Source organism: Felis catus, chromosome B1 (genome assembly GCF_018350175.1).
Source record: "Felis catus isolate Fca126 chromosome B1, F.catus_Fca126_mat1.0, whole genome shotgun sequence".
Lineage (NCBI taxonomy): Eukaryota > Metazoa > Chordata > Mammalia > Carnivora > Felidae > Felis > Felis catus.
The window spans coordinates 42836361-42854333 of record NC_058371.1 but is presented as its reverse complement, the minus strand read 5'-3'; the positions used below and the strand labels follow the sequence as shown (position 1 = coordinate 42854333).

The window sequence follows — 17973 nt, the reverse complement described above, 5'->3', positions numbered from 1 at the left end:
CCTACATACTAGGGTGGGAGAAAGCTAATGGTTTTCACATCTTGCTGTGTCCTAGTTAAATTACCATGTTGACAGAGCTGGGACTGAAGAAATAAGAACAGCCTCAGGGAAGGATTACCACAAATTTACACTCTTGTTAATTGAAGTGGATTTCATGAATAAATACTTTTTATTAGCTTTTGGCCGATTTACAGAGTACTGAAATGGTTGGTTTGACAGGTTTTGTCCACCTTTTTAGTTGCTTCTGGAGGAGAGAAAGGTTTTGTTGATCTCCTCTCTATACTATAGGATAATTAAAAGACTAACTTAAGCTATTTATTTATTTATTTATTTATTTATTTTACCAATGGTTTTCAGAAGTTTGATTATGATTGTCTTAAGTGTAAATTTCTTTACATTTATCCTTATTAAGGTTCATTTAGTTTCTTACATCTGAGTGTAAGCTTTTTTCACCCTGTTACAGAAATTTGGGGTCATAATTTTTCAAATATCTTTTCTGTACATTCTTTCTTTCTAATTATCATTTGAACCACCCATTATATGCCTGCAGAAATGGTTGATTATCTCACTAACCTACAATGGTGAATCTCATGTGTTTTCTTTATGTCAAAGATCATAGTTGTATATTATTACCTGATGAAAATATCTCATGTAATTTTATGGTAATCTTTCATGACCAGAAAAATAAGTCATTGTGACCACTCCTTTTTTGTCATCTTTTTTTCAAGGATTAACAATTATTTTAGAGATTATGTCTCTACTGTTGCATCCAGAATTTATATCCAAATCTCTTATCTCATCACACATAAAAATGTACATATTTTTACCTTTCCAGAAATTACTTTCAATATAAGATAACTGTAAATTAAGGATTATCAGTCCCTGATGTCACTACTTAGTTGGCAACGTTATTATCAAATTCCCATGGATTCCCATAGATGTTTTCACATGGATTCTTTAACATGTAACCCAAACTCTATTTATACAAAATTAAATACATTATCTTCATGCTGTGTCCATCCTTCAATTATTTTTGCAAAGTAGGTATATTATCATTACCCATTCTTCTCCGTGTGCCAAATATAATGACCATATGAATGACCATCATGCCTTATTCATTGTTATTCATAAAAACACGATAATGCAACAACTTATCTTCTCTTTTATTGTTTATTTCAGGTCCTTATAATTAAGGTAATTGTTTTCCAATGAATAGTTTCATTCAGACTCATATTATCAAATCCATTCTCCATGGTGTTGCTTTATTGGACTTTCTGAAATGTGGATCTCAATACTATTGCCTTACCAGACTCTTAACATGTTTGTATAGGGAATAATGAATGAATAAATGATTGATTCAACAAATACGACATTTGCCGTAATTTATGCAAATAAGAGAAAATATAAAAATTTACTCCATCAGTCAAGGTATGATTTATTATTAGTTCCATTTATATTTTGTCATATGTATTTTCCAAATTTCATTCAGAATGACCACCCTATGCTATAGCTGTTTTTTAGGTCTACAAAATTTTTAATAATATAAAATCCAGATCTTTTATGTAGTGTTTATTCTTCCATATTTTAATTTGTTTTGAATTCTTGCTATGGTATTTATTGAAACTTGAATACTATCTTCTACTTATTTAACTGAGATGTTGAAAACTGAGTATCTGAGAAAATATTACAAATATTGTGTAATACTAATTTCATTAAAGTCACTATTCAAGATAGCCCTGTTAATTACTCAGGTGAACATGAAAGATTAGACTCAGCATTATATTTCTTTAACTATTTAATAAAACAACATCTATTTTTGTTTTAAAAGTTTTATTTCTACTCACCAGATTTCTGAACATTTCCATCATCAATACTTCCCCCTGGTGAACCAATCTGGAATTCACAATATGGAGGCCTATGGCCAGGAAAACAATGACAATTACCCAAATTATTACATATCTGAAACAAACAAAAAATATAAATTTGTTAGTTTTTATATATTATGTATATATTCAAAACAATGAAATTATTTTTCCTAAGTTTATTAATACTGTATGAGAAATAGGTTGGAAAAAATAGTGAAAATTTTGACAGCATAATGGTCAAGGACAAAATTACTACTTACGACCTTCATATATTGACTTTCTGATAAATACTTTGCCTTCCCCAATCATTTTTATTAAATGAGATTCACTATATTATGGCCATCATATTCACAACATTGGGTGAATTTAGAATTTTTCAAAAATATTATATCATTTAGTTATTTTGTAAACATTTGCTGCCACCACTTACACATTTCTTATTTCTGCACTTTAATTTCTATACAAAATATGACAATTAAATTACCAACAATTGACTTGGCCACTTTAATTTCTTATCCTAGTCATCTTTCCAAAATTTTACTTTAATGATAAGCCGTTTGCATTTCATTTTAAGTGAACATATTTTCCAAAATAAAATAAAATAGATGTAAAAATATTAAAAATGAAAAACAAGTAAAACTTTATGATCAACTCACACCTCTAACAGTTTACATCTATGGAGTTTATATGTTATTTGTGCTTTTACACTTAATAGTTTAGTATTTTCATTTTGAAGTAAAACAAGTAAATACAATTTTATAAAATTCAAATACTTAAAATGCATAAAACTAAGAGTTTTCACCCACTAATTAAGTTCCACTCACCACTGCTAAGAATTTTCTGTATTTCCTTCCTATTCCTGTATCATGGTCTATTCTTTCAGTTTTGTTAATATTTCATTTATATATTCAAGAGTTTGGAACTTGGATGCATTTCTATTACAATTTTTGTAATTTTTTGATGACTTGACTCTTTTATCATTATATAATAACTTTCTTGTCTTTTTTGACAATCTTTTACTTAAGGCACATTTCCTCTGATAGAAGTATAGCCACATTACTATCTTTTGATTACCATTTGCATGGAAAATCTCTTTCCATTCCTTAATATTCAACCTATGTGTGTCCTTAAAAGTAAAGTAAATCACTGTATACTGCCTAGTATATCATTTGATGTTGTTTTTTAATAAAAATTCAATAAACATATTTAAAGTAATTATGGGTTAGTAAGAATTTACTATTGCTTTTGTGCCCCTTGTTTACTGGTGGTTCCTTTGTTCTGTTTTCCTTCTCTTGCTGTGGTCCTTTGTAAATTGATTTTTTAAAAAATACTTTTATGCTTTGATTACTTTGTCTTTATCTTTTGTGTGTCTACTACAATTTTTTATATGTGAGTCTGATGAAGCTTACATAAAATATTTTACAGATATAATAGTTTATTTTAAGCTGATAACAACCAAAATTTGACCTTATACAAATAATTCTACACTTCAATTTCTCCTTCCCCCACATTTTGTATAATTGATGTCACAACCTCCATCATTTTATGTGATATATTAACACATTTTTGTATCTAGTTAATTTTAAAACTTTTATCTGTTAACTTTTATTTTTTATTTTTTTAAATGCTTGTTTATTTATCTTTGAGAGAGAGAGGGCACAAACGGGGGTTGGGATAGAAAAAGAGGGAGACAGGGAATCCAAAGCAGCCCCCAGGCTTCCAACTGTCAGTTCCTAGCCTGACCTGGGTCTCAGACTCACAAACTGTGAGATCATGACCTAAGCTGAAGTCAAACACTTAACCGACTGAGCCACCCAGGCACCCTTTAACTTTTATACCAGAGTTTAAAGTGATTTACATGCTAACATTACAATATTAGAGTATTCTGAATTTGAATATATTTTAATTTTTACAGTGACTTTTATACTTTTACACGTTTTCATGTTGTTAGTGTCCTTTTTGTCAACTTAAAGAACTCCTTTTTGCATTTCAGAGAAAGAGAATATATGAAGAAATAACTACTGAAAACTTCCCAAATTCAATGAAAAATGTGAATATATCCAGAAGCTCACAAACTTCAAATAAAATGAACTCAGAGACTCACACTGGTACATATCATAATCAAACTTAAAAGCCAAAGGCAAAGAGAGAATTTTGAAAGCAGGAAGGGAAGTAAGTTGTCACATACAAGGGATCTTAAATAAGACTATCAGCAGCTTTCTCATGAGAAATTTGGAAACCAGCAGCAGACGGCGGATATATTTAGAGTGCTAATAGAAAAACAACAACAAAAAACTTGTCAACCAAGAATCTTATATTTAGCAAAACTGTCCTTCAAAAGTAAGGGAGAATTTAAATAATTCCCAAATATGGGGCGCCTGGGTGGCGCAGTCAGTTAAACGTCCGACTTCAGCCAGGTCACGATCTCGCGGTCCGTGAGTTCGAGCCCCGCATCGGGCTCTGGGTTGATGGCTCAGAGCCTGGAGCCTGTTTCCGATTCTGTGTCTCCCTCTCTCTCTGCCCCTCCCCCATTCATGCTCTGTCTCTCTCTGTCTCAAAAATAAATAAACGTTGAAAAAAAAATTAAAAATAAATAAATAAATAAATAAATAATTCCCAAATAAATACTAAAGAATTCATTATTACTAGAATAGCCCTGCAAGAATTGGTCAAAGAAGTATGGCAGGGTAATTTGAAAGGCCAGTATATTACAATTTAAAGCTATGTGAAGAAATAAAGATCTCAAGGTAAATACACGTGAATTTTTAAAAGCTAAAATTGTTGTAAAAATTGTAACTCTACTTTTGGTTTCTACATGATAAGAAACTAATAGATTAAAAAAAAACAATTATTAGTCTAGAAGCTAGTATTATTATAATCTTGGATTGTAGCTTCACATTTTGTTTCTACACAATTTAAGAGACTAATGAGCTTAAAATAATTATTAGTTTATGTTTTGGGATCCAAAGTAAAATGATTTAATTTGTGACATCAACAAATAATAGGGGTGACAACAGTACAGTAAAGAAGCAAAGTTTTTGTATGTTCTTAAAGTTAAACTGGTATAAATTCAAATGAGAGTGTAATAACTTTAGTACATTAAATGTATCCCCAATGCAGTTTCACAAAGAAACTGCTATCAAATATACATGAAAGGAAAAGAGGATGGAATTTAAACATTTCAGTACAAAAAAATCAAGTGAACACAAAAGAGTATAGTAATATAAATAAAAAGCTATTTTTTATTTATAATTTATTTATTTAAATTTATAATTTATTTGAAAGGTGTATCAAAAATAAACAGCAAAGTAACAAAGTCACTGTTTATCCATAATTAATTTAACTGTAAATAAATTAAACTTTAAATAAAAAGACAAAATTGGCAAAACAGATTAAAAAAACACATGATTTAACTATATGCTGTTTATAAGAGACTTAATTTAGATCCAAAGACAAATAAATTGAAAGTGAAAGGATGGAAAAGATACTTCATGCAAAAGTAACCGAAAGAGAACAGAGGTTATTATACTAATATCAGACACAATAGACTTTAAAAAGTTTACAAAAGACAAAGAATGATATGATATGTTAAAAAAGATTCAATACAGCAAAAAGATATAGCAATTATAAATATTTATACACTTAGTAACAGACCTTCAAAATATATTAGGTAAAAACTGATAGAATGTAAAGGAGAAATAAGCAGTTCTACCAGAGTTGACATTATGATTCCATGATGGGACTCAGCATTGACAACCAAGGCTGCAAACTGGACTTTAAACAGTGGCAGTAACTAGATCACCCTTGGTAAATGGGATTCCACCTTGTTTAACCCATGCATAATCTCCATAGCTGCTTGTCCATAGCTGCCACAATAACTAGTTTGTTTATGTGAATGTGTCAGCATTTGGGTGGGCAGTGATGGAGACTGGCAAATGTTAACCAGTCAAATAATTTTGTCTATTTTTACTTTTGTGGCTGATCCTTCTAAGAGTTAACATTCTAAATGAAATTGTCATAAATTATGGTTCCTCCCATATGTTCATCCGCATGACCTCCTTAACCCTGATTTTTCAATCTTTCTCTTTTTTTGTCTTTTGACTAGCTGGCCAAGGAATTTACTATAGCCTACAAGTCAGTGTATATTTTAATATCAGTCTCTTTCTCTCTTCAACACAATATTATGATTAGCTGACCTACCAGAATTTCTACCCATAAGGAAGATTTATCATCACCAAAGTCTTTTAAGCTCATTCCTCACCGTGGCTGTAGGAAAGCCGTTATTTATTTTTGACTTGTACCCACACACCAAGCCATCCATCTGTACATCAGGCTTTGGCATTGCTGATCTATCAGCTAGTCATAGAGAATCTTTCATGTATTCATAGGTGAAACTAGGGAAAAGTACCAATGCAAGACCAGAGAATTATATGGGAGTTTGGCCTACTTATTCTTTCATCGCTTTGGTTAGGCTCTTGCTTGATTCCAGATATACCACTTCAATCTTATAACGCATTATTTCAGATTTTACAAAATTTGTGACTTGGAAATCTTGGCAGAACAATTAGTTGTTGTTTCATGGTCAGAACTTCTTTCTCAGAGTGTAATAATACACCAGCAGGTATTTTTCCAAAAATGAAGAATTATCTACTGGAAATGGCATGGTTTCATTCCAAAAACCTGGGGTATACATTGCTATTCTTCTATTAAAGCATAATTTAGCATCTTTCCCCACCCATGAAAACACTAATACCATTTAATCTGGGTAATAGGACTGAAGCAATAGGGCTTGCATTTACCAGTCTGAGTCAGCTTCAAGGACCTCACCTACTATCTTCCCTACAGTAAGCTGATAGCCTTTCATATCACTTGATATATGGCTTGCAACAATATTTTCAGGTATATAATAGGCTGTTACTAGAATCTGAGGAAACCCAATAGTTGTCGTACTTCCATCTTAATAGTGGAAAATGTAAAACAAAATAATATGTCCTTTTCTTCAAAGGAGATGTCCTGACATGACATAAACAACTGGACTCCTAATCATTTATTAATGTACAAGCCACTGAATGTCCCTAGTATTTAGCTCTCATCCTGTGGAGCACATATGTCTTATAGATACCTACAAAGTGCTAGCTATTTTTGCTTATCTGGTCCATTAGCATGATATCATTGATAGAGATAAGCACTGTGATATTCTCCAGATGTCCAAATAATACAGATATTGCTTGATTACTCTACGAAAGAGGATGGGAAAATTAACCTAGTCCTGGGAAAAACTAAAATGTATATTGTTATTCACTCCATGTGAATATGATAACTATCAGATAATTTTTTTTTCTAATAAAGATGAACTGGAACAGATTTGTCTGATGAATAGCCACACACCATATACCATATCTTAATCTTTAGTAAAGACAACACATCTGGCACAATTACTGCAAATGTAAATACAACACTTTTGAGTTTGAGGATCCTATTATCATCCTTCAAGATATGCCTGGTTTTGTAGAGACTAGAGTAGTAACTTAAATGGAGATATTGTGGGGGCCACTAACTTTATATCTGCTGTATTTTAAAGGTGACAATAATCCAAGCCATTTACACCAGGACGTGATACTGTTTTTGGTTTTATATTTTTTCCATCTAGGGAAGTTTCAGAGGCCTCCACTTGTATTTACCCATAAGACAGTTTGACACCACACATCAAAAGTTCTAGGTGGCAGTTTTGCCAAGCATTATATATATATAAATTCCAAACATACACATAAGGAAGGGGGAAATAGCCACTGGGTGAGTCCAAAGACCCAATATATCCTAGGAAAGAATTCCATTTATTATCTGATCCCTATATGTCCATGTCCTAAAAAAGGGAAAGTGATGAGTCTTCAGGTTTATGAGTATTTGTATCAGTTTGGACCTTGTGCCCAACAGTTCTCAAAATGTTTGGAGAACATTTACTTCAAAATATAGTTACATGAAGAAATGGCCATAGTTCTTGTCAAGAATAGGAAGAATCATCATCACATAACTATATTGTTTTGATCCTGTTGAGAACTTCGTATTTAAGATGCTGCTGCTTCTTTAGTTAGTGATTCATGGTCAAAAACCTTGCTTAGTTCCAGAAATGTGGCAAGAAATTGTGACATTTTATTGGGACAACTGCTTTCAGCTTCCTGATTATCCTTTGTTAATTACAATTCATTGGGTAGAATGAACAGTACTTGTGTTGGCTGCATATTTTTTCACCAACAAGAAAGGTTTCCATAATTGTCTGAGGACCAGGCCCCTCCGGTTTTCCCTAGTATCTTGCCATTATGATAATTTCTGATTATTGACTTCTATTGTCTCATGGTTCTGTCATCCCCATGGGTATCAATGAACCCAGATCTGTAATAGTATCTCCTACCATGAGCATGGACTACACTAAATTCCTAACCATTTCTAGTGCATTTTTAATTAAATAAAATTAAGTAAATAAATGATATATCCTATGGACCTTCACGTGATGCACTGCCATCTTTAGGGTTAGACCTTATATAGTATATCCAATTAGCATGCCCATTTATCTGAGGCTTATAATCTCTTCTTCTACCATAAATATTCTGGCATTTGTATTCATGTGGTATGAGCCATTTTTTCCCCATGGTTCTAGGAGACATCATAGAAGTGTACATGCTACATCTGTTGAGGATTTTGTCAGTGTCCTTATAAAGGTCCTTCAAATCAATAAACATTCTCTAGGTCAACTTTATATTCTAGTTCTTTCATAAAACAAACTCAGAATTAAGTTCATGACTACTGTTCTTGCCCCTAGTGGGGCAAGTCTTGCATTTCCTTTGGAGTGTAATTGTTTTTGTTCCTTATCAGGCCCAGAACATCTCCAGTCAAATTATACTGTAATTCTTATTATTGGTATAGTGGCAGAAAGAAAAGTGGGAGAAAATTTTAGGGGGCATATGTTAACTTGCAAGTGCCAGACCTCTGTATAATCTTCTAGCAAGCGGGGAATTTCATCCCTTGACAGAAATAAATGAACCATTTCTGTAGGTTCAGATGAATCTGGAGATTTGAGATTTTGGGGAGATATCAATTCAGACAGCCACTTCCCACATATCAGAGTGTCATTACTTTCCAAGATTTTCTCATATATTGTCATAGAAGAACTTTTTTGTTGGAGGCTAGTTCTTTTTAATCAGTACATCATGTCTGATTGTCAACAATAAGTTACATGCCATGCTAAAAAAATCACAATTTGAAGAGACAGAGAAAGGTCTAGACCAGACACATATGCCAAAGATGTTGGAAGTATCAGACCAAGGATCTAAAGCAGCCATGATTAATGTGCTTAGGGAAAGTAGACAACATAAAAGAACAGATGGGCAATATAAGCAGTGAGATAGAAATTCTAAAAAAAAATATTTTAAGTAATAGAAATCTAAAGCACTATATGGAAGACATGAATTCCTTTGATGGGCTCATCTGTATACAACCAAAGAAATAATCAGTGAGCTTGAGAAAATGTCAATAAAAAAAATTCCAAAACTTAAGTGCAAAGAGAAAAAACAATAAAAAGATACAACAGAATATCCAAGAACTGTGGGACAATTAAAAAATATATACATGTCATGGGAATACCAGAAGGAGAAAAAAAGAAAGGGACAGAAAACTATTTGAAACAATATTGACATAATTTCCCCAAAGGTCCTATACATAAACTTCAGAGAATGTCAGGCAAGGCAAACATTTTAAAAATGCATGTGGAAATAACATTCAAACTGCAGAAAATATAAAAAAATGAAGAGAATATCTTGAAAGAATCTAGAAAATAAAAAAACCTTATCTACAGAAGAGCAAGGATGATAATTATGTTGTACTTTTCTTCAGAAATCATTGAAAGCAATAAGAGAAGGGAAAGAAAATATTTAAATGCTGAAAAAAACCAAACAGCCACCTTGAATGTGTATCCATTAAAATTATACTTCAAAAAAGAAGGAAAAATAAAGACTTTCTTTTTTTTAAATTTTTTTTCAACGTTTATTTATTTTTGGGACAGAGAGAGACAGAGCATGAACGGGGGAGGGGCAGAGAGAGAGGGAGACACAGAATCAGAAACAGGCTCCAGGCTCCAAGCCATCAGCCCAGAGCCTGACGCGGGGCTCGAACTCACGGACCGCGAGATCGTGACCTGGCTGAAGTCGGACGCTTAACCGACTGCGCCACCCAGGCGCCCCGAAAGCAAACTCTTTAAAATGTGAGTTCTTTTCTTTTTTAGTTTTTTTTAATGTTTATTTATTTTTATTTTTTAAAGGTTTATTTTATTTATTTTGAGAGAGAGAGTGAGAAGGGGAAGGGCAAAGAGAGAGGGAGAGAATCCCAAGCAGTCTCCATACTGTCAGCACGGAGCCCAACATGGGGCTCAAACTCACGAGCTGTGAGGTGAGCTGAAGCTGAGCTGAAGTCAGACACTTAACCGACTGCGCCACCCAGGCGCCCCAAGACTTTCTTAAACAAACAAAATTTCAGAAAATTTGTCACAAATATACCTGCTTTGCAAGAAATGCTTCAGAAAGGACTGATGTAGATTAGAAACTCAGACATATGTACGGAAGAAAGAGTAAAAGAGAAGGAATAAAGGAAGTAAAATAAAATATTTTACTTTTCTTATTCTTTTATTTTTACAAAGTTTATTTATTTACTTATTTGAGATAGAGAGTGTGAGCAGGGGAAGGGCAGAAAGAGAGAGAGAGAGAAAGAATCCCAAGTGGGGCCAGAACAAAGGAACAATGAGATCATGACCTGAACCAAAACCAAGAGTCAGACACTTAACTTACTGAGCCACCCAGCACCCTTTCTCTCACGAATTTGACCAAACTTTTAAGAAAGAAATTATATCAATTATTTACACCTCTTCCACAAAATGAGGCAGAAGGAACATTTGCAAACTCATTCTGAGGTCAGCATTATCACAATACCAAAACCAAAGACATTATAAGAAAAAATTACAGACCAATATCACTCATTAGCAAAAATGCAAAAATTCTCAAAAATATTAGCAAATCAAATTATAAAAGAATAATATATCACAATAAAATGGATTTTATTCTTGGGGCGCCTGGGTGGCGCAGTCGGTTAAGCATCCGACTTCAGCCAGGTCACGATCTCGCGGTCCGGGAGTTCGAGCCCCGCGTCGGGCTCTGGGCTGATGGCTCGGAGCCTGGAGCCTGTTTCTGATTCTGTGTCTCCCTCTCTCTCTGCTCCTCCCCCGTTCATGCTCTGTCTCTCTCTGTCCCAAAAATAAATAAACGTTAAAAAAAAATTTAAAAAAAAAATGGATTTTATTCTTGGTATACAGGTGAGGTTATCATTTGAAGATCAATGACTGTAACCTATCACACCATTAAGCTAAAAAGAAAAGTCATATGATTATATATCAATAGATTCAGAAAAAAGGACTTGACTAAACATGTACAATATATGATTGAAAATCACCAATCCAGTAAGAAACGGGGAAATTTCTCAATAGAAGGAAAATCTACAAAAATGCACAGATAACATCATACTTAATGAGAAACAGAAGACCTACATATAGCCAATATGTACCTGAAAAGATGCTCAATATTACTGATCATAAGAGAAATACAAATCAAAACCACAATGATATATTATATCATTGGTTATTATCAAAAAGATGTGAAATTACAAGTGTTGGTGAGGAAGAGGAGAATAGGGAACCCTCATGTTGGTGGGAATGCAAATTGGTGTAACTACTGTGGAAAACGGTATGGATGTTCTTCAAAAAATTAAAAATAGGAATACCATATGATCCAGTACTTCCACTTCTTCATATGTATCCAAAGAAACCAAATCACTAATTTTTAAAGATGTTAATTATAGCATTTTTTTAATAATAGTCAAAATATGGAAACAACCTAAGTGCTCATCTATGAATGAATGGATAAAAAGATGTTATATAGCCTCACCAGCATCTGGAAAACAGTGTGGAGGTTCCTCAAAAAATTAAAAATAGATCTACCCTATGACCCAGAAATAGCACTGCTAGGAATTTACCCAAGGGATACAGGAGTGCTGATGCCTAGGGGCACTTGTACCCCAATGTTTATAGCAGCACTTTCAACAATAGCCAAATTATGGAAAGAGCCTAAATGTCCATCAACTGATGAATGGATAAAGAAATTGTGGTTTATATACACAATGGAATATTACGTGGCAATGAGAAAGAATGAAATGTGGCCTATTGTAGCAACGTGGATGGAACTAGAGATTGTTATGCTAAATGAAATAAGTCATGCAGAGAAAGACAGATACCATATGTTTTCCCTCTTATGTGGATCCTGAGAAACATAACAGAAGATTGTGGGGGAGGGGAAGGAAAAAAAATGTTAGAGAGGGAGGGAGGCAAACCATAAGAGTCTTAAAAACTGATAATAAACTGAGGGTTGATGGGGGGGGAAGAGGGTGGGTGATGGGCATTGAGGAGGGCACCTGCTGGGATGAGCACAGGGTGTTGTGGAAACCAATTTGCAATAAATTTCATATTAAAAAATGTTTCATATATGAATACTATTCAGCCATAAAAACAATGAAATATTGTCATTTGAGGCAACATGGATGGACCTTGAGGGCATTATGCAAAGTAAAATAAGTTAGAGACTAGAAGGCAAATACTAAATGATCTCACTTATAGATAGAATTTTTATTTTTTATTTTATTTTTTGTCTTAATACAGATGTTTATTTTTTAATTTTTTAAATTTTAATATGAAATTTATTGTCAAATTGGTTTCCATACAACACCCCGTGCTCATCCCAACATAGATAAAATTTTTAAAAACAAGCATATAAATATAGAAACAGATTGGTAGTTGCCACAGGTGGGGGGAGGGGGGATGATGGGTGAAATGAGTAAAGGTTGTCAAAGGTAAAGTCCCCAGTTATAATATAAATAAATTATGGAGATGTGATGTAAATATGATGAATATAGTTAATAATATTGTATTGAATATTTGAAAGTTACCATGAGAGCAGATCTTGAAAGTCCTCAGCACAAGAAAAAAATTGTAATTATGTATGATGATGTATGTTAACTAGAATTATTGCGGTGATCACTTCACAATGCACACAAATATGAAATCACTAAATTGTACACCTGGATTATACCTCAATTAAAAAAATGCATACATAAGTAAACATAACAGACTAGGGAAAAACCTAAGAAAAAATAAATTGAAATAGAGTAAAACAAGAGACAAAGTTGAGGGAGAAATAGGAAAAAAGAACAAGTGGCAAGAAGAGAGTAAGCCATGGGGTTCAGAGAAAAAAAAGAACTTATTTTGTGAGATTTCACTTGTGTGTTCGGGGTGGAGGGTCACAGATGAGAGGCTCCAATGTAAAATAATATGAAAGAAAATTATGAAGAATAGGAAAAAGGAATATTATTGGTGTTCCCTAGATTTATAAATTGCATCCCCTTTATTGTTTTTCAGGAAGTAAATGTTTTTTATTATTTTTAATGTAGATATGCTTAGTTGAATGTGACTTTCTCTAAGGTTTGAATTCATTTTTAAATATACAGATAGGAAATTGCTCTACCTTATTTAGAATTTCACATTAATATGGCCTACTACATTGAAGGAATATAAGAAAAAATAGTGAGAATATAGCTAGAAGCTTTCCTGCTAAGATCAGGAACAAGGCAAGGACGTTTAGTCTTACTACTTTTCTCTTTCAACATTATACTTAAAGTCATACCTAATGGTTTTAGTCATAAAAATTTATGGTACCTAATGGTTTTAGTCATAAAACATATGACTTTAGTCATACCTAAAGATTTTAAATATAAAACCTTAAGAACAGGAAATAAGAACAGGAAATAAAAGATATAAAATTGGGGAAGAAAGAAATACAATTTTTTCTTCTCAGATGAGATGATTGTGTAAATTATCCCAAAGAATCGACAAAAAGAGATATATGAGCCAATAAGTGATTATGTAAGGTAGCATAATGAAAGTTTAATATATAAAAGTCAATTGTGTACTTATATATAACAATAAACAATTGGCATTTGAAATTAAAAACAATGCCATTTATATTAGCACCAGAAATAATTGGTTTCAAATTTACAAGACCTGTATTAGGAAAACTGCAAAAGTCTAACGTAACAAACTCAAAATGGAGACACATTCCATGTACATGGATATGAATATTCAATATTTTCGAGATGTTAGATCTTCCACACTTGATCTATACATTCAATACATTCCCAAGAAAAATTCTAGTTGGTTATTTTCTGGTTATTGATAACTTATTTGGCAAACTAATGTTTATATGGAGAAGCAAAAGATGCAGAATAGCCAACATAATGCTGAAGAATAAAGAAGAACCATTTAACTACTTGACATGTATACATTTTTTAAGGCTACAATAATCAAAACAAATTAATGGAATTAAATAGAGAAGATAGAATTAAACCCACATAAATATAATCAACTGATCTTTGATAATGGAACAAAGGCAGGTAGTTCAATGGAGAAAAAATCATCTTTCAGCAAACGATGTTGGATATTCACATGCAAAAAGTTAGTACTTATTATTAATTTACTTAACTAAGTTACTAAGTACTTAGTTAACCCTTTATAAAAATTAGCTCAAATGGATCATAGATCTACATGTAAAATACAAAACTGTAAAACTTCTAGAGGATAAAATTGGAGAAAATCTCCATGACCCTGGATTTGGAGATAACTTTTTAGATACTTCAAAAGCATGTCATATGAAAGAAAGACATGGAATTGAATACTGAAAACTTTGTCTTTAACAACAGAGACCAGATTCCAGAATGCCCACCACTTACAGTCAATCAATAACTAATATTTTCAATATAATCTGCTGTTCTTTCCTTAATTTGTTGATATTCATATGTAGATTATTACTTTTCAGAGTAATAAATTTATAAATTGCTAAGGAGATTAATTGAAACAGAAGTATATGCTCAAAAGAGTTGAAAACTTATCTTTACACAAAAACCTGTACATGGATATTTAAGTAATTATATTCATAATTGCAAAATTTTGGAAGCAAACAATATGTCTTTCAGAGATGAATAAATAAACTCATATCCAGACAGGAAGAAATCTTAAGTGTATGTCACTAAGTGAAAGAAGTCACTTTGAAAAGGCTTTATAACTATATATACTATGTAACTATATAAGATTCTAGAAAAGGCTATATACTAACTATATAACATTCTGGAAGAGGCGAATCTATGGAGACAGTAACAAAATCAGTGCCTGCCATAGGTTGGGGCTGGGGGAGAGAAGAGGCACACAGAGGATTTTTTAAGCCAGTGAAAATTATTATTATAATGTGTATTATAATAATGGATACATGTCATTTTACATTTGTCCAAAACCATAAAATATACAACACAAAGAATGAACCCTAATGTAAACTCTTAGTAGTTTGGGTAATATGCAGTGTAAGTTCATCAATTGTAACAAATGTACACTTTTGATGCAGGAGGCTATACTTATGTCAGGGAAAGAGACATATGGGAAAATTCTATATTTTTCCCTCAGGTTTTCTGTGAACCTAAAACTGCTCTTAAAAATATTCTTATTAATTTTTTTAAAAAGTATATTATAAATGAAAAAAGAACAGGAGGGAGGGTTGGGAAGATGGTGGCATAGAAGGACGCTGGGCTCACAGCGTCCTGCTGGTCACTTAGATTCCGCCTACACCTGCCTAAATAACCCAGAAAACCAGCAGAAGACAAGCAGAACGGATTCTCCGGAGCCAAGCACAGACGAGAGGCCCGCGGAAGAAGGTAGGAAGGGAGGAGAGGCGGTGCTGGCTAAACGGACTGGCGGGAGGGAGCTGGGGCGGAGGGGCAGCCCACCAGCCAATCAGAGACCCCGAGTCTGGCTTGCAAAAGTGGAGGGGCCTGACGACTGTGTTGGGACAGCAAGCGGGACTTAACATCTGGAAGGTTATAAGTTAACAGCTCTGCTCAGAGAACTGGAGGGCTGGAGGAGAACGGGAGGGAGAGTTGTTGGGTCCCGGACAACAGAGCTCAGCTTGGCGGGGAACAAAGGCACTCTCCAGTGCCATCTCCCTCGCCCCTCCCCCAGCCAAAATCCCAAAGGGAACCTGTTCCTGTCAGGGAACTAGCTTGCACCACGCAAACACCCAACACTGTGCTTCTGCAGATCCATCCCTCCAGTGGCGGGTCTGACTCCCTGCTGCTGCCACAGGGCCCCTCCAGAAGCAGATCACTGAAGGGTACCCAACAGAGCCTGCCCCTCCCGCCCCGTGCACCTTGTGGATCCACCCCAGCTAATACACCAGCCAGATCCCCAGCACCACAAGCCTGGCAGTGTGCAAGTAGCCCAGACAGGTGACGCCACCCCACAGTGAATCCCGCCCCTAGGAGAGGGAAAGAGAAGGCACACACCACTCTGACTGTGGCCCCAGTGGTGGGCTGGGGGCAGACATCAGGTCTGACTGCAGCCCCACCCACAAATGCAAGTAATTCAATACAGCACAGCGGAAGTGCCCTGCAGTTCCACACCACTCCAGGGACTATCCAAAATGACAAAACAAAGAATTCCCCTCAGAAGAATCTCCAGGAAATAACGACAGCTAATGAACTGATCAAAAACGATTTAAACAATATAACAGAAAGTGAATTTAGAATGATAGTCATAAAATTAATCACTGGGCTTGAAAACAGTATAGAGGACAGCAGAGAATCTACTGCTACAGAGATCAAGGGACTAAGGAACAGTGAGGAGGAGCTAAAAAATACTATAAACGAGCTGCAAAATAAAATGGAAATGACTACGGCTCGGAGTGAAGAGGCAGAGGAGAGAATAGGGGAACTAGAATATAAAATTATGGAAAAAGAGGAAGCTGAAAAAAAGAGAGATAAAAAAATCCAGGAGTATCAGGGGAAAATTAGAGAACTAAGTGATGCACTAAAGAGAAATAATCTACACATAATTGGTGTTACAGAGGAGGAAGAGAGAGGGAAAGGTGCTGAAGGGGTACTTGAAGAAATAATAACTGAGAACTTCCTGATCTGGGGAAGGAAAAAGACATTGAAATCCAAGAGGCACAGAGAACTCCCTTCAGACATAACTTGAATCGATCTTCTGCACTACATATAGTGAAACTGGCAAAATACAGGGATAAAGAGAAAATTCTGAAAGCAGCTAGGGATAACCGTGCTCTAACATATAAAGGGAGACCGATAAGACTCGTGACCAATCTCTCTACTGAAACTTGGCAGGCCAGAAATGAATGGCAGGGAATCTTCCATGTCATAAACAGAAAAAATACGCAGCCAAGAATCCTTTATCCAGCAAGTCTGTCATTTAGAATAGAAGGAGAGATAAAGGTCTTCCCAAACAAACAAAAACTGAAGGAATTCGTCACCACTAAACCAGCCCTACAAGAGATCCTAAGGGGGATCCTGTGAGACAAAGTACCAGAGATATCACACAAGCATGAAACCTACAGACATCACAATGACTCTAAACCCATATCTTTCTATAATAACACTGAATGTAAATGGACTAAATGCGCCAACCGAAAGAAATAGGGTATCAGAATGAATAAAAAAACAAGACCCATCTATTTGCTATCTACAAGAGACTCATTTTAGACCTGAGGACACCTTCAGATTGAAAGTGAGGGCATGGAGGACTATCTATCATGCTACTGGAAGTCAAAAGAAAGCTGGAGTTGCCATACTTATATCACACAAACTCGACTTTAAATTAAAGGCTGTAACAAGAGATGAAGAAGGGCATTATATAATAATTACAGGGTCTATCCATCAGGAAGAGCTAACAATAATAAATGTCTATGCACCGAATACAGGAGCCTGCAAATATAGAAAACAATCACAAACATAAGCATTATTGATAAGAATGTGGTAATTGCAGGGGACTTTAACACTCCACTTACAGAAATGGATAGATCATCTAGACACATGGTCAATAAAGAAACAAGGGCCCTGAAGGATACATTGGATCAGATGGACTTGACAGATATATTTAGAACTCTGCATCCCAAAGCAACAGAAT

The 17973-nt window shown here is 34.3% G+C and overlaps 1 protein-coding gene across 4 annotated transcripts in view; it reads right to left on the bottom strand.

Moving 5' to 3' along the window:
* Nucleotides 1-17973, bottom strand: part of LOC101097234 (disintegrin and metalloproteinase domain-containing protein 18-like) — a 139348-nt gene that overhangs the window by 17723 nt on the left and 103652 nt on the right. For all 4 annotated transcript variants that reach the window (XM_006930702.4, XM_045055527.1, XM_045055528.1 and 1 more), the window contains one exon: nt 1845-1959. In XM_006930702.4, coding sequence (XP_006930764.2) covers nt 1845-1959 — 115 coding nt within the window. The remainder of the gene's footprint in view (nt 1-1844; nt 1960-17973) is intronic.